The sequence below is a fragment of the Canis lupus genome, chromosome 32 (genome assembly GCF_048164855.1).
Source record: "Canis lupus baileyi chromosome 32, mCanLup2.hap1, whole genome shotgun sequence".
In the NCBI taxonomy this organism is placed as follows: domain Eukaryota; kingdom Metazoa; phylum Chordata; class Mammalia; order Carnivora; family Canidae; genus Canis; species Canis lupus.
In genome coordinates, this window is record NC_132869.1 from 11,489,591 (window position 1) to 11,506,782 (window position 17,192).

At 46.6% G+C, this 17,192-nt stretch overlaps 1 protein-coding gene across 1 annotated transcript in view; it reads right to left on the reverse strand.

Annotated features, from left to right (window-relative positions):
• Positions 1-4,974: 4,974 nt before the first annotated feature.
• INO80 (INO80 complex ATPase subunit) overlaps positions 4,975-17,192 on the reverse strand; it is a 129,783-nt gene continuing 117,565 nt past the window's right edge. The window contains exons 30-36 of the mRNA XM_072808387.1: positions 14,830-14,988; positions 14,106-14,208; positions 12,659-12,747; positions 10,038-10,193; positions 9,566-9,725; positions 8,672-8,887; positions 4,975-6,590 (exon numbers count right to left, since the gene is read on the reverse strand). Of these exons, the coding sequence (XP_072664488.1) occupies positions 6,373-6,590; positions 8,672-8,887; positions 9,566-9,725; positions 10,038-10,193; positions 12,659-12,747; positions 14,106-14,208; positions 14,830-14,988 (1,101 nt within the window). The 3' untranslated portion in view covers positions 4,975-6,372. The remainder of the gene's footprint in view (positions 6,591-8,671; positions 8,888-9,565; positions 9,726-10,037; positions 10,194-12,658; positions 12,748-14,105; positions 14,209-14,829; positions 14,989-17,192) is intronic.

Consider the following 17,192-nt stretch of genomic DNA (forward strand, 5'->3'; position numbering starts at 1 on the left):
AGTTCCAGATTAGGTAAAAATGTTTCCACGCCCCCCAGAATTTGGAAAAAGTAAAGTAGAAGAGGGAGGGCTACCTCATATTGGCATAAAAATAGTGATGGAGCACAGGTCCTGTTGAAAATAGACTTAAATGCTAAGATATGTTTAGTATGATGTGTTTAAGCTGTGACATTCCTAAAATCTCTTAGAGTTCTTCAAAGGGTTAAATGACAGCTCTCTGAAAGACTTAGCTATTCGGAAAGATTGTGGGTAACAGAATTTATGTGGGTCTTTTGAAATCCATTTGGCTGAGGGCAAACTGAGACCACTGAAGCCACAAGGCCCCAGCAAGCCATTGGATTTGAGCCCTCCTCTCTCCGTCTTCCTCAGACATTCCCAGGCAGGTGGCACCAGGACTTCAAGGGTACAAGGTACAGACCCGCCCAGGGTCTTCCAGGACCCCTCACTGGGAAATGGGAAGGGAGCCCCTTCTCTCTTGTCTGGTAGAAGGAACAGCCACAGATGGGCCTGATTCAGGGTGGGGTTTGTGTGACCGTGGTGGAGGAGGTAAGACGTTCAGAATGCTCCTGGATCTTCTCCCATGGAGCTGCTCTCGGGGGTCACCAGCTGGGGATGGGGAAGCTTAGGAAACTCGCCACTGTCTCCTGTGACTTTAGTCCTCTTCGCCTTGGGAGGCTCCTACAGCCTAATGCCCAGTCCAGGTCAGACCCAGAGAGCCCACTCCAGCACCTGGGGCCCAGCGTTCATTCTTGAGCTTTGGGTCCCAAGACAAAGAAATCCCACAGGGAGGAGCAGAGGCATAGGCCCTGCAGGGCTGCTCACAGGAGCACATTCCTCTGCCTTTTGGGAAGAAACTCTTACTTCTCTAAGACGAAGGAAAGAGTTGGAGAGCCTCTCTCTCTGGAATCCTTGTTTCTCTCACCCAAGGTGCCAGGAACTAGGAACCATAGACTCAGTGAGAGATGTGGGATACGTCTTTTTTTTTTTTTTTTTAAGATTTTATTTATTCATTCATGAGAGACAGAGAGAGAGAGAGGGGGGGGGCAGAGACACAGGCAGAGGGAGAAGCAGGCTCCATGCAGGGAGCCCGATGTGGGACTCGATCCAGGGACTCCAGGATCACACCCCAGACCAAAGGCAGGCACCAAACCGCTGAGCCACCAGGGATCCCCGATACATCTTTTTTTTCTTTAAGATTTATTTATTAATGAGAAACACACAGAGAGAGAGAGAGAGAGAGAGAGGCAGAGACACAGGCAGAGGGAGAAGCAGGCTCCATGTAAGGAGCCCGATGTGGGACTCGATCCCCGGTCTCCAGGATCACATCCTGGGCTGCAGGCGGCGCTAAACCACTGCGCCACCAGGGCTGCCCCCCCCCCCTTTTAAAGGCTTTATTTATTTATTCATGAGAGACACAAAGAGGTAGTGACACAGGCAGAGGGAGAAGCAGGCTCCATGCAGTCCCCGATGCAGGGACTCGATCCCAGGACTTCAGGATCACGCCCTGAGCCGAAGGCAGATGCTCAACCGCTGAGCCACCCAGGCATCCCTCCTTCCGCCTTTTAAACCCAGCCGGGTGACTGCTACCTGGGATTGGTATTTCCATAGCCCAGGCCTGGCACTGCTTGTCCCAAACACTTTCAAGGTGACAAATGAGTGGGTTCTTTCTGTGAGGACTGAGCCCAAGCTCCTACCACCAGTCCTCAGGAGTCTCCACGCAGCAGCCTTTCCCAGCACCATTTGCTACCATAGAGCAAATACACAGGTGCATGGTTTTAGGACAGCCAGAGGCCCTGCTTTCTTTAGAACAGACCCTGCCCTCCACACACCTTTTCTATATGAGTGGTTTGAACGAGCATCGTGCAAATGCCAGAGGGCAGACATCACTGACCACGGCTGCTTCCCAAGCTCCATGGCTTCCCACAGCCAGTAGTCTCTGAGAAGCTAGAGGAGCAGCCAAATTTCTGCACGCCCTTGAGAAGGGCTTAGCAGTGAGCTAAGGAAGTTAACTGACCCTGGGGGATTCTGGTGGCCATGACAAGAAGATAGGCAGCACAATAAGTGAGTCTAGGGATCGCAGACCCTCCAGTGACTGCCAGCAACCTAAGGAGGCTGGATCTTGGCAGAAGCCACACTGGACAGAGTAAAAGCAGATCAGAGATCTATCATACCTAGTACGTCTAACAGAGGTGCTACCCAGAGGGGAAGGGTGATGGTAAAAATAATGAATTTAGTTTTAAAATGAAAAAACAAAAAACCCTGAGAAAATACATATGGGGACCAACATTTCCTGGAAATACTGGGCTTTCACTTTCTGTCATCAGATGGATTAAGTGGAATAAGGGAAAAAATTAAGTTGTATTTCCTGCACAGGGTCTCCTGGCTGGGGTGGGGACATATAAACAGAGGTGGTTTCCTCAGACTGGCAGGGCTGGAGGGGTGGTGCTCTAAGGCCTTGTTATTCCAGGTGTGGTCCAAGGACTAGCAGCATGGCTATCACCTGGGTGTTAGAAGTGCAGTCTCACGCTGGACCTTCTAAAAACTCAGTCTTCAAGATTCCAAGGTGACTCATGCTTATTAAATTTGAGAAATATTGCCTTAAAGGAGGATTCGGGTTTCAATTTCTTCTTTCCCTACAGTTGAACTCCACACAAAAATCTTTGCCTGGCAGTAAAAGCAGAACTGTGCTGATTATTTTGGGTGACTATGCTCCTCATTCACAGCAGCCCCTGAGGTACATCTCAGGATCTCTAAAACTTGAAATCAACTATAACCTGCTAATCTCACCTCACCTCCTAGTTTGGCATTGATGGGAGCTAAGGAGATTTAAAAAAAAAATCTTTCCACCCAACATGGGGCTTGAACTCACAACTCCAAGATCAAGAGTCACATGTTCTTCAGACTGAGCCAGCCAGCTGCCCCTGGGAAGATCTGCTATTGACAGATGGCCTGCTGTGAGGGGCATAGGTGAGGGGTGTGGATTGTACCTGCAAGCCAGCAAGGCTCTATAGATGGAACATGCTGGCAAACACTAGGACAAAGCTGTGCATAAGAACCCAGCTCGATGCTCAGTCTGCATTGCCCTGCTTTCTGCCCAGCCCAACCTCAGGACCACACAGACACAAGCAAGCCCTGGTGCATGTCCCGAGTCTTGGGTGCCTTAACAAACCCCTACGCATAGAAAGCGGATTGTAAGCCCACCACAGACCCTGAATTTCCAGGGCTGCATGTAGGGCTGCATGAGACCCACAGTCTCAAAATTCACTTACCTACAGTCTCCACGGTTGGCTCATGTGCCAAGGTCACCCTGGCCAAAGGACAGCCCTTGATGTGATCCAGGCCAGAGCCGCATTCTAAGGCCCGGGCTTCTAGGCTTCCTGAGGGACACTTCCCTTAGCAGGCAGGAGCCCTCCCTGGCCTTTGGGGACTGGCTCCCACATTCCTAAGAAAGCTGGGCTCTCTCATAGGGGAGATGGTCAAGTCTTCAGAAAGTGGGTAGACAGTCTGACTCATAACTTGGGGACTGGTTAATGAGCTTGCAGCCTTCACTTTTAAGATTCAAGTCCCATTCATCTATCCTCAGGGAAGGGACAGGTGAGGAGGAACATTAGGGCTGTGAGCGTTTCTCTTTATGAAATGTTAGCTGTTTCTTCAGGGACTGGATTAAAAATGGGTGAAAGGGAGTATGATGGTATGTTTGGGGACCAAGAAGACTAGAGGTCTCTGATGCAAAACTTAACATGCTTTTCAGGCAGGGGCATTAACCTACCCACATCTGGACAAAACTGAGAGAGGCCGAGTTGTCAGATCTTCAGAGAGGTGGCCACTGCCGACTGTGGCAAGGCTCCAGCAGGAATGTCACTGGGGGCCATGCTGAGTAATGAGCACTGGAGAGAACCCATCCTAGTGGGCTTGTTGTGACTACAAGCACAGTGGCGATGATAAGAAAGCATGGTTAACTGGGAAACTGGCATTGGTCTGTTCTGTGTGAGGCCTTGGTCAAGTTTACCAGCAGGGAAAACAAGACCCAGTGTACGGGACAATGCTACCAGAGATCAACAAAATGAAGAAAAGGCTGACCCTGTGACTGGATGAGCAGCCACTACTCAGGAGCCAGCCCACTCCAATCAAGGGTATACGGGGTGAGCCAAGGCTCGCGAGGCCATGCAGCCAGCACACTTGGGAACAGCACGAGCCCTGCTCAAAGGTGACGCAAGAGTATGTGTTTTCACTCAATCAGAGAAACACCAACTGCCAGTCTAGGCTGGGAACCTGCTCTTTTACCAAATGATGGGACAGCTAAGTTTACAAAGTGTGGATGTCTTTGGAATCATTGCAACACATTTCACTATTTTCGTTCATGATTCTTACAAGCCTAGCTAACTTTGCGAACACTAAATTCCATTCAGTTTGTGCGTTTCCGCTGCCTTAACTGACCCACAGTGTAGTGTACCAGAACTGCCAAGGGGCTGGTTTCTGGCATTTATACACACATTTGTGTACACACACCACAGTTTTAGAAACTGGGACCAAACTAGTTCCTATTAGTTGGGGATCTGATACATTACACATTGCCAGGATCATCTCTCACTTGTGGTTTTTGGAGAAAGAGCCTGTCAGTCTTAAATAGATTACCCTATAAAACTATCCTGACGATAGGCCAGGCCAAGCCATCCTCACCAGCGTCTTAGGGTCTAGGTCCTGAGTCATCAAAATGAGTTCACACCCCCAGGGCTTTGGCCTTGGCTTGCCAGGCACTGGTCAGATCTCTTCTCTGATGGCTACAGGCAAAATCCTAAACCCAATTAAAAATGCCACCGAGGAAATGCCCACAGAGCGCTCCTCGTCCCAATGACGACTGGTCCTCTCACCACAGGAATGATGTGGGGGCTGTTTCCACTTTACCCTGCCACATTCCTGTAAGAACCCTACTATGTCCCCGAGGCGCAGCTGCAAAGACCACAGACACCCTGATTTACATAAAATTATCTCACTCCATTTTATTTAAGATTCTTTTCTCCAGTTAGTAAAAGAAAGATGTGTCTCTCTTTATACATATGTACAAGTTCAGTTATAAAAATAGACAGCACATTCAAAGAGAAAAAAGGCTTGGCATTTTTCTGATTCCCTCTAAATAGCATCTGTACACAAGAGTCTGGGTTTGGGCAGGGGAATCTTAATGATTTAAATTAAATGATTCCCCTACCACCCCTACTCCAAAAAAAAAAAAAAAAAAAAAGTTTTAAAAATCAATCTGTCTAAACTCAATTCCGCGATTTTCAGGTGTGCAAATTAGAGGCTGGCCTGCCCAGAAGCACCTGCTCCACCAGGGACATCAGGCTGGGGGCAGGTAGACACACCTCCCATGCAACCACCACCCTGTGCCTCTCTCGGGGGTGGGGAAGCAAGCTCAGGCGGGTGGTGCTGGGGCTGGGAGGGTCGGTGCTGAGCTTTCCCCTTTCTCCATCCTCTCTGCCTCACTTCTGCTTCCCTTCCTTTCTCAGTGCAATACAGACAGTGCATACAGCCAAGCAGGGGGCCGAAGGGCAGGGGTGGGGAGACTGTGCATTCAGGAAGGGCAAGGGGAGTCTGCAAGAGGGGCAGTGAGGATGTCCTGCTGATTGAGGTGGCTCCTGGTCTCTTAACTGGCTTCTGGGAGTCCCGGGGTGGAAGCTTGCTGCTATGGTTGCTGGTGGGACCTGAAGGTTCTCTGGCGTGAACCATGCAGGACAGGAGGAAATGCTGGGAAAACAAGTGCCTCCAGGCATACCTCCTCTAGCCTCTGTCACCCTCACAAGCCACTAACCTTCTCGTGCTCACTGATCTCTTCAGTGCTGATACTCTGGCAAATGGGGTCTGGAGACTTGGGGAGCTGCCCAAAGACCGAGGATGCCAGATACATGATTTCCTCCCTTCCTAGCTCTACAGGAAATCACAGCCCTAAAGAGATGTCTCCACTGTGGAAAGTTCTCCACAGCACTTGCAGAACCTCTGCAAGGGACATGGCCAGAGCCCAAGAGTAGAATGGGGATAGAGACTGTGTGCCTGAGCATCTAAAGGGGGGGTCTCTGTCAGCCCCTTTCCCAGTGCGAGGTTTAAGATGTGGCTGTCAAGCTCACTTGAGATGTTGCAAGGCTGATCTCTGTTCTTGGGCCTTCTTCCTAATAGGTCCCCCAAAGCATTCCTCTTGAGACACAGGTGAAAAAAGTGCTCACACCGACCACCTGCTTGTCCTTCCCTTGCTGCAACTGGTCATCTCAGCCCTCTGACATGGGATGTAAGATGCTGCACTGGGCAAGCCATCCAAAGACCATTTGTAGGCCAGGACACTAGCCCCTGGTTTGGTTGAAGGAAGCTAGAGGATCCAGGTGGTTATCGTCCTCCAGAGGGGTTGGTGCCTTTGCCCTGTTTTCGGACCAGGGAGTCTGGGGCTAGGCTGCTGGTCAAGTGGAGGCTCTTGGGAGTCCCAGGAACATTATTTCCTTTGCTCAAAGGGGAACTCAAGGGAGAAGAGGCGCTTGAAGGTCCAAAGTCAGCAAGGCCAGCAGGCCGAACAAGAGACGTCTGCAGAGGACTGCTGGCAGAGATTCCTGTTGGTTTGGAGAAAGAGAAGAGTATAAGCATCAGGCCTGTCTGAGTCACCCCAATGCCTGACCTTGGTTACTGGAGTCTGGGATGGAGGGGAGGTTGTGGGGAACCCCTCCCACTCCTTGCCAACTTCATCTTAGTACATTTGCTTGTTCCCTTATCAACTGTCTTTTCTGTAAGAGGGATGTGTTTTTCAGGGAAAAACGATACCTACCCAGCCTTCTTCCCATCACCTCAGCCACAAGGAGAAAGATGTCATGCTGGTGCTCAAGGACAGAGCACACTGTTATATAACATGGGGAAGCCAGGGCTGCAGGATGGTGTGTATCTTCTTAGGCACTAATGTATTTTCTTACGTGTTCCTTCTTCCTTCTTGAGACACCACTTGTGATTAGCTACCTCCTTTTTTTTTTTTTTAAGATTTTATTTATTTATTCATGAGAGACACACAGAGAGAGGGAGAGACACAGGCAGAGGGAGAAGCAGGCTCCCTGCAGGGAGCCCGATGTGGAACTTGATCTCCAGACCCAGGGATCATGTCCCGAGCCAAAGGCAGATGTTCAATGGCTGAGATACCCAGATGTCCCAGCTACCTCCTCCTTCACTTCACAAGATGTCCTCTATTCCCCAAGCTCTGCTGTGTCAAAGATCCAGTTCAAACTGCTCCATAGTAATGGCTCCCAGGGTGACAACTCTTTCTTCCTTGTAAAAGCCAAATCCACTGATACCTGATAAACACTAATATGCTTCAACTGTTTCTTGCAGACTGGTTTGACTTTCCTGAAGAAACATACTAACCGCTTAGTGGGCACAAACTCTCTCTTCCCATCTCTGAATCAGTGCCTTCCCTGGCTTTTCCATTCCCAGTTATCAAGCATCGTGGATTTTTCTTGTGACACTCTGCCCCTGTTGCCTCCTTCACCCCTCCTGCCCCTTCTTAGACCAGATTTCCAGGAGAAAGCCTGATGGGTGTCTTGCTCTGCCCGTCCTCGGGCGAGACCCTGCCACAGCAGCCTTGACTGCTGGTGTGATTGTTTTTCAAGGATGTGAAGAGCTGACTAAAGGTTAAGAAATGCTGTACACAGCTATTATACCTCATATTTGTTGAATGAATAAATGAAAGCCAAGATTCCTGCCACAGGAGGAAGGGGAGAGGGACTAACCCTTACTAAACACTTTCTATCCAGTAATGAGCATACCTGCTACACACCACTATCAGCTAAATACCAAGCCCAGGCTGTCAATGTGGAAAGAGATCAGTAAATGGTGCTCCCCTTCTTACCACTCGCAGTTCTCCTACAGGCTACGCTTATAATCATCCTCCATATGTCATGCTCACAGCCACCTCCCCTCTCAAACTTTCCAGAGCCCCTCATCACACACCTGATAAGCTCTTGTCCATCAGGTCCTGCCCTGTCTTTCCATTCTTGACTCCTACTACTCCTCTAGAGCACAGCCTGACCGACCTGCTTGGTGACCCCAGATATACCCAATCCTTTGTCATCCTTCTCCTTCTTTCTGAATTATAGCCTGAATTACTTTATCTTCAGGTCCATGGTTTCTCTGTCTGCTGAGCTACAGCTACAATTCAGGCCTACAATTAAGGCCTCCCCTCTTCTGTCATTCAGTATACGAATACTGACAGCTCCCCCTTCTCACTTCTATTACACACTCCAGAGTGGGGTCCATGTGTTCTACTCTTCCGCACACAGCACAGGTGATGGTAAATATCGACTATGCTAGCCTGGATTACTGAAATATAATTACTGAAATGCATATCTTGGAAAAAAAACATCAGTTCTCTAAGCAGGAAGAGATGTGATTGTTTAAAGTAGTGCAGTCCAGAAATTCAGCTCTTTTTTCATCGCTACTTCTACTTTGATGGTGAAACTATACTAAGTCACAAGCGCAAGGGCAGGAGTGCTCAGCACACAAGCAGAATCCAATGTGGCCTCTGGGAAGGAGCTTCCTAGCCTAGCGCGTGCCCTACCTGCTCTCTGGGCAGAACACGCCACAGAACTTCCAGACTGTCCCCATCAGAATGGAGCCTGCAGCTCACCCATGCCCCCTTGGGCCTCCGCACCTTTAGACACATTGTACCCGTATGCAGCATAGGCGGCGGCGGAGGCTGCTGCAGCCCCTGCTTTGGCTCCTGCCATTGCGGCAGCGCTGCCTGCAGTGGACTTCCGGCTTCGGCCTTTCCCTGCTCCTTTGGCTGTGCTTCCTGAACCTTTGGGGCGGCCTCGGCTTCGAGCTGAGTGACCACGTCCTGCGGCTGGCATTTCCTGAATGGAAATTCCTGTGGGAACAAATGGGCCAAGAGGGAAAAGAAAAGTCAATCTCTTCACATGTTAACAGAATCTTCCCCAGACAGGGAAGACTGGCTCTAGGGGTGTTTCAGGACTCCCAGGGAGGGAGCCACAAAGTTAGTAAGAATTCTGAACAGCTCAAACAGCCTGACTCCTTAAGCTGCTTTTCATTCTAGAAGAGTGGTTCCATTACTCCTAAATTTGTTCTTTCAACTGGTTCATTGCTAAATGAACCCCAGGGGTGTGCTGCCTGTAATTTACCTGTGTATTTCAATGAGCTCCTGCCCTGAAGAGTCAAATTACTCCCAAGTTTTAAAGCTAGAGGGCCTCAAGAAATAGTAGCAACACTGGGCCCCAAAGAACAAAGTGAGGAAAAGCCCAGAGAAGCAAATTTTAATTAAAAACTAGCAAAAATAAAGGTGAAATATGAAAGATAGTGCTGACTAGAAAACAAAGTTTGAAATCTTTATAAATTTGTTTCTCCTTTTCACTTGACAGGACTACTGAAAGAATAAGCCTATCAATTCTCCTCTTTACTCCCCTCCACCCTTCTTTACAGACAGTAGAAAAAAAAAATCCATGATCTTAAAAGGAATTAGGACTTCATCTATGCTACTCCCGAGGCAGTGGACCAGGCCCAAACTGTACGAGACCACAGAGCCACTCACCATTCACGGTGTCTGAAACAGAGCCCGTTATGGAAGCAGGAGAGTTGGTGGCCCGAGACTGGGGGGCTGAGGAGGCTGGGTCATCCACAATGACCAGCATATCACTGCTGCTCTCGTCGGGGGGGATAGAGCCAGTGTGTAGCTCACTGCTGATGGAGATCTGGAGGAGGAAGGGTTAAGATCACCACCATTCCTAATGCCCATAGCCCATAGCCCATGGCCCTCATACCCATGTGAGAACGTGCTTCTCAGGCTGCATCACTATTTCCTTCTCCTGGTTGGCTTCATTCCAGAGGGTGGGATCCCCTGCTTTGGCTTCAGAGAAGCCAGCCTGTCCTCATTTCCCTTTCTCCTTATGGATTCCATGTGCAGCCCCCTTCCCCAAGGCAGGAGAACTCCAGGAGAAGCAAAGGCTATGAGGTTAGAACATGTTCTCCACTGATGGCATGAAGGCATCTAAAAGGAACCTCACCTCACTGAAAGGGCTGGGCATGGCTGAGTCCACGCTAATGAAGGAGTCGTCCCCGTCAGCGGAGAGATTGGAGTTATCAGCCGAGGGAACAAATGGAATCACTAGATTCACACCCTCCTTTCTCCTCTTCCCATCCAATTCATCTTCCTTTTTCTTCTGGGAACACACAAATCAAAAAATAGGGAAAAAGCATGAAGATAGGCACCAAAAGAAAAGTGGGGTTGGAAAAGAGAGGACAGAAATCTGACTCTTTATAAACTTCCAGTTTTTTTTTTTTTTCCCAATTAGCATATTTTAAGAAGAAAAAACTCCTAAGGAAGGAGGAAAGGAACAGCTAAAGAAGACTTTCTATTCCAGTAACACAGAGCTGAGAGGCAGGACAGTCCACCAGATCAGAGCTGCACCAAGCCGGACCTGGACCCATGAGGGGCAAGCTGCACAGTCAGCTTCCAACATGTCTGAGCTGTAACACTCATGGAGGGGAACTGATTCACCCCTACAAGAGGGAGGCCCAGTGCCTTTACTGTATTTTCTGCACATCTGTTTTTACTCTGCCTCTTTAAATATGCATAAGGAGAACAAAGGTTCTCATCATACCCAAGACATAATGGGCTGCTTTTGTCATTATTTTCTGTTTACATGTAAATGCTTATGGGTTGAGCTACATTAAGCAGGTCTAGAACCAAGTTCAGTAGGGCTCTGTCACAGTTTAAGGACCTGAAATTGTAGACTGTGCTCAGAAAACTCTGGGAATCACATCCACTCACTGCATCTAATTGCATTTGTATCCATTCTTATATTAGGGTTAATACCTTTGTGTAGTTTCTACTACCACTGGGTATTTATCTGAAACTTCTTTACTCAGAAAAGGGATGGATTCTTTTTTTTTTTTTTTTTAAGATTTTATTTATTTACTCATGAGAGAGAGAGAGAGAGAGAGAGAGACAGACAAGCAGAGGGAGAAGCAGGCTCCATGCAGGGAGCCTGACGTGGGACTTGATCCTGGGTCTCCAGGATCATACCCTGGGCCAAAGGTAGCACTAAACCGCTGGGCCACCGGGGCTGCCCTAGGGATGGATTCTGATGCAAACTTAGTAAACCCTACAATGTCCCATATTAGAAAGCCACCTTTTCTTTTTTTGATGTTGTTTCTGAATATTAAAGCTATTTTAAGGGAAACCTGGGTGGCTCAGTGGTTGAGCATCTGCCTTTGGCTCAGGGCATGATCCCGGAGTCCCGGAATTGAGTCCCGCATCGGGTTCCTTGCATGGAGCCTGCTTCTCTCACCGCCTCTGTCTCTCTCTGGGTCTCTCACGAATAAATAAATAAAATATTAAAAAAAAATAAAACTATTTTAATTCTAAATAGTAGTAAGTAAGTACGTAAGTAGTAAGTTAGAGATTTGAGGGTGGAGTCACAGTTCCTGGATTTTTCATTTTTCAGAGCATCCTTCAGGTTAGAGATAGTTCTACTTAGCAGAGGGGGTGAATTTTATAAAAGGAAGAGTTGGTGTATCTACTGGAAGATGACCAAATAATATAGACAAGTTCCTAGGCTGCTGACCATAATAAGGTCATATGGCCAAAGGGACAAGGGACATGAGGCCCAGTACAAGCTTGGAGAAGGGGAAGAGAAGTCAACCTCCACTTAAGACAGAATCAATTTTAACATGTGGCCAGGCAATATGCTTCACACAAACCAAACAGTCCAGAGAAATGAAGCATGGACAACTGTTGGGTGAGGATCCAGAGTTATCAACATGCCTGAAGCTCATGGTAGCTATCTTGTTCAAGACCAGGGGCCCAATTAGGGCTGATAAAGCTAGGAAGGGCAGCACAACCCAAAGTTAGGCTAAAACCACCAGAAAAAATTAGGAAGTACTCTCTCTGAAGGTGGTAAAGTGGTTTCTAACCAACAATCCTTCAGTGTTAGGTCTGAGAACCCAGTCAGAACCAATGGGCTGACTCCTAAAACAAAAAAAAATCCTGAAGGCCTCACTTTGATTTATTGTCAATAAGGACCAGGAGTATGGATCGCTAAAATCAAACTCTGGTAGAAACAACAAGATAGGGAGAGATGTAAGGGGAACTACATCCCACTTTGTAGCTGACCTGGTGAGATCAAGTGGGAAATGTCAGATGGGAGACAAAAAACAGCTCAAATCTTTGGTATAGAGAAAAAGAGATGAGCAGACTGGCCAGTGATTTCTTTTTCCAATGATAGAGTACACACACTGAATGGAATAGTAGCAGAATTAAGGTAGGATTGGATATAATGATCTCGTAGGCCCTTTCTCAGATTCTATGGAATCTTATAAATCTGATAATGTGAGATCCATCTTATCCACATTTAGCCTTATACTTTGCAACAACCCTGACAAATGGTTTCCATAATCACGTGGGATCACAGACAGGGTAGGTCTATGTAGGGACTACTGGTCTACCAAGGCTGCATTTCTCCTGATCAAATGTCATTCAGTATAGAACTGTTACTTACCACAGACAGCCGGAGCAGGGTTATCAACCAGTAACCAAGATGACAAGCCATGTACCCAAAGACTTTCTTGTAAACACAGCCCCGCCCCCCGTTGGTCTCTGCTGGGTACCCAAAGCTTGAGATACCTTCTCTGCATACTTTTCCCGCTTGCGCTTGCGCTCTTTGACTCGGTTGGTTTCCTCCTGCTGCCGTTTCTCTTCTTGCCGCAGTCTCACTATCAAGAAAATTAAAGGAAAGAAAGATCTGATGAAGTACTAGTGGTAATCATAATGCTCACTCTCTGAAATTAAGGTGGCCGAACCCTCTGATATTTATTTAAGGCAGGTACTGGTGGTTTTTTAACTTGGAGAGGGAACAAAGTTCTTGGATTCTTAACAGTTTCTGGTTCAAACCATCATTCAGTTTAACTGTCATGGCCTGTTCCTTGCCTGTATTCTTTCCCTTTTATTTTCAGCCTTTTAATATCTCTGCACTGCACAAATCAAGTATGGTTGTAGACTCCTGAAAGGGTTTTAGAAGGTGGTGGTAAATATGATCACTGTGAGAAAGGACCTTCATCATATTTCCTGATGTGATGCCATGACATCCTCTGGGGCTCACAAGGTCATTCTGAAACCAATTATTCTCAAAAACCAGGAACTCATGGGACAAGTGCTACAACAGTGTGTTTCTCCAACCTCTCCATAAAAACACTTCTTTGGGCAGAACAAAGTAAATTCATTACTGCCGAGAACTTCCCTGTGGCAAATTTATTCAAAGTCACAGTACTTTTAAAATACACTGGAGTTTAACCTTCTACTCTTTAACACATTCTTTTTTTTTTTTTTTTTAAGATTTTATTTATTTATTCATCAGAGAGAGAGAGAGAGGCAGAGACATAGGCAGAGGGAGAAGTGGGCTCCTTGTAGGGAGCCCAATGCGGGACTCGATCCTGGACCCCAGGATCATGCCCTGAGCCGAAGACAGATGCTCAACCGCTGAGCCACCGGGCGTTCCCCCCACTTTTTTATTTATTTATTTATTTATTTATTTATTTATTTATTTATTTATTTATTTTTTTTTTTTTTTGAATTTTTATTTATTTATGATAGTCACAGAGAGAGAGAGAGAGAGAGAGAGAGGCAGAGACATAGGCAGAGGGAGAAGCAGGCTCCATGCACCGGGAGCCCGACGTGGGATTCGATCCCGGGTCTCCAGGATCGCGCCCTGGGCCAAAGGCAGGCACTAAACCGCTGCGCCACCCAGGGATCCTCCCCCTTTATTTTTTAAAGATTTTATTTTTATTTGCCCCAGAGAGGGCAGACATAGGCAGAGGGAGAAGCAGGCTCTCTGTGGGGATCCAATGAGGGACTTGATCCCAGAATCCCGGGATAAAAACCTGAGCCAAAGGCAGAGGCTCAACCACTGAGCCATGGTTATTAACATAAAAAATGTTTTTCCCCAAATATGGTCTTTGGCTTTGCCTACCCCTGGCACGTAGCCCAGGGCCCCTATCATTTTTAAAGGGGTGGGGCTAGATAAAAATCTCTTGTAGGGAGGAGAGAGCTTTAGTAAGAGGTTTAGAGTACATACATTTCTTCTCCAGTTCTTCATCATCTAGAAGAAGACTAACCACTTCTTTGGGTTTCAAGGTATCTGGTTTGAAGTTTCCACCAGAAATCACCATCCGCTGAATCTACACGAAGCAGATCAAAATATCACCACCAAAGAACCATTTCCTTATGGCTAATATCCAGAAAGAAGGAAATATTTTTCCCAGTCTGCTCCTCTGGCACCTTGATTCCCTATTTCTTCTCAATCATCTCACTGGCTCATCCAATTATTTGTCCAACAGAAAGAATAATGAGAACTACTTTTACTTGTAACTGCTAATTGATAGCTAGAAGATCCAATAATACTGAAATCAAGATTAAAAGAACAAACCCCCAAATATAATCAGTTCTTTGGAAACCAGAAAATTTGCCATACAGCTTAGAGGCTATCAAATCAAGAGTACTAGGATGAGAGCTCAAATGTCATTCCCTCTTCCCCTAAATTGGAAAGTATGTGAAGTAGGAGAGCCATGACTGGTATTGAGCCCCACATGAACAACAGCCCAATCTAGGCTGTAGACACCATTCAGATAGAAAAGGAATGAAGAATGAACAGCCAGGGCAGTATAGGACTTGATTTTATTTTCTATTCAGAAGAAGTTTTCACCCCTTCTTGATCCATGGAAGGCAAGAGTCTTAGCCCAGTAAATGTGGTTGGACTTTCCAGTTTCTCCTCTATAGTACTTCCTCTGCCTGGCGCTTACCTCACTCTTCTCCTTGGCTCGCTGTAGAATGCGTTCTTCAATGGTGCCTTTACAGATGAGCCGGTATACAGTAACCTGCTTTGTCTGCCCCAAACGGTGGGCCCTGTCCATGGCCTGCTGGTCCACAGTGGGGTTCCAGTCGCTATCATAAAAAATCACCTGTACAGGCAGGACAAGAATACAGCAAAGACTGAGACACTCTTACAGCAAAACCAGGAATTCTGAAGGTAACCTGGCCACCTGTTATTTGTAGTTTGATGTCAGATTTTTTCCTAGAATATTAAGACGAGCAGATACCCTCTCATAAAATCCAAGCCATTCCTTCATTGCCCTGGGCAAAAAGACATACCCTAAGCTTTTTTTCCCCCAGGATTTTCATTTAAAAATAGGGAACAGCAATAATATTAATAGTTAACCCTTAGTGCTTACTATTTGCCAGTCACCGTTCTAGTTGCTCTAGTGTATGAACTCACTTAAATCCCACAATCATTATGATTTAGGTACTATTAAGACGCCCATTTTATAGGTGAGGAAAGTGAGGCACATAGGAATTACAGAATTTATCCAAGGTCAGAGAGCCTAAGTAAGTGGTAGGCCTACAAAGTGGGGGATATAAGCCAAGCCTTTTCTCTCTCTCTAAGTTTTTATTTATTTATTTATTTATTTATTTATTTAAGCAATCTCTACCCCCAACGTGAAACTCAAACTCACAACCCCAAAATCAAAAGTTACATGCTGGGCAGCCCCGGTGGTGCAGCGGTTTGGCGCCGCCTGCAGCCTGGGGTGTGATCCTGGAGACCCGGGATCGAGTCCCATGTCGGGCTCCCTGCATGGAGCCTGCTTCTCCCTCTCCCTGTGTCTCTGCTTCTCTCTCTGTTTATGAATAAATAAATAAAATCTTAAAAAAAAAAAAAAAAGTTACATGCTCTTCCAACTGAGCCAACCAGGCATCCCTGAAAGCCTTCTCTTTCACACAGCCTACTTTGCTAAGGGAGAAGAATGGCTTTCCCAGTATTCTCCGGCCCATATTTTCTATTCCTTAAATTCAGCAAAGAAGTGTTAAAGGGCCTCCTGGAAGCTACTTTTAGTTTGTTAAGCAACAAACATAAACAACAATGTACTCTCCTCTTCTCTACCCCACAAGTGATCCTATGGTTAACAGATTCCTGGGTCCTCAGCCCTGAGGCTGCCATAGAATGAATATAGGGGACTTCTTGAAAGAAAACTAGTTCCAAATGGTGCTCATCTCTCTCTGTCCTCATTCATATTCAAGCAAGTCACCAAATCCAGCCACTGCTGCTTCAGAAATGAATCTCTCCTTTTTACAGTCCCACTGTCTCTGTCCTGCACTGGGCCTCATCACCTACGCCTGGCTTGCTCTGTCAGACCAGCAGGCTTTTTAGAGATCAGTCCTTCTCTTCTTCAGTGTACTTGGGGTACTGCTGTAGGCCACTCCATCTCCCTGCCAGTTAATGTGGTAACACACCAAGTCCAAATTCCCCTCAATAATCAGGCCCTGCTATACTGAGCCAACTTTATTTCTATTCTTTTCTATAATAAACATGCCCCTTCCCTTTTCTCAGATAAGTCTCCTCAGGGTTCCTCACTCATGTTTTGTCTGCACCACTTTTTGCTCAAGCTGTTTTTCTGACCTGGAGTCCCTCAATTTTTCTCTGTTGGTCCTTTATGGTTCAATTAAAGCTTCCCATTTTCAGGAAGGCCTCCCTGATTTCTCCTGCCTCTAACAATGTCCCTTTCCCCTATTCCTCATGGTTTCTTCCTAGAAATAATAATGGTTAAAATCTGTTCAGCACTTACAATATATCTGGCACTACTGTGCATACATATCTCACTAAATTTTCTCAAAAACCTTGTGTATTTCCTTTATTTTACCAATCAGGAAGAGACAGGAGTCCTAACAGTCTCCCTCCATAACCTGCACTATTAACAATACCTTGCCTATCCTGGTCCAAGTTCTCACTTAATCACAGACTATCTTCTATGGGTGGCTAGGTAATTCATGTGTATTATTTTAAAAATCTCCCTATCTAGGGCAGCCTGGGTGGCTCAGCAGTTTAGCGCCGCCTTCAGCCCAGGGCATGATCCTGGAGACCCAGGATCGAGTCCCACATCAGGTGCCCTGCATGGAGCCTGCTTCTCCCTCTGCCTGTCTCTCTGTCTCTAATAAATAAATAAAAAATCTAAAAAAAAAAAAAAAAATCTCCCTATCTACTCATATTGAAGGACAGACAGCACCCATACCTACAAAGCAGAATTCCACAAATACTAGCCAATTGATACTAGAATCTCTAAGGGGACTGATCATCACTAGATCAAGCCAAAAATGTAAACTGAGTGATTCA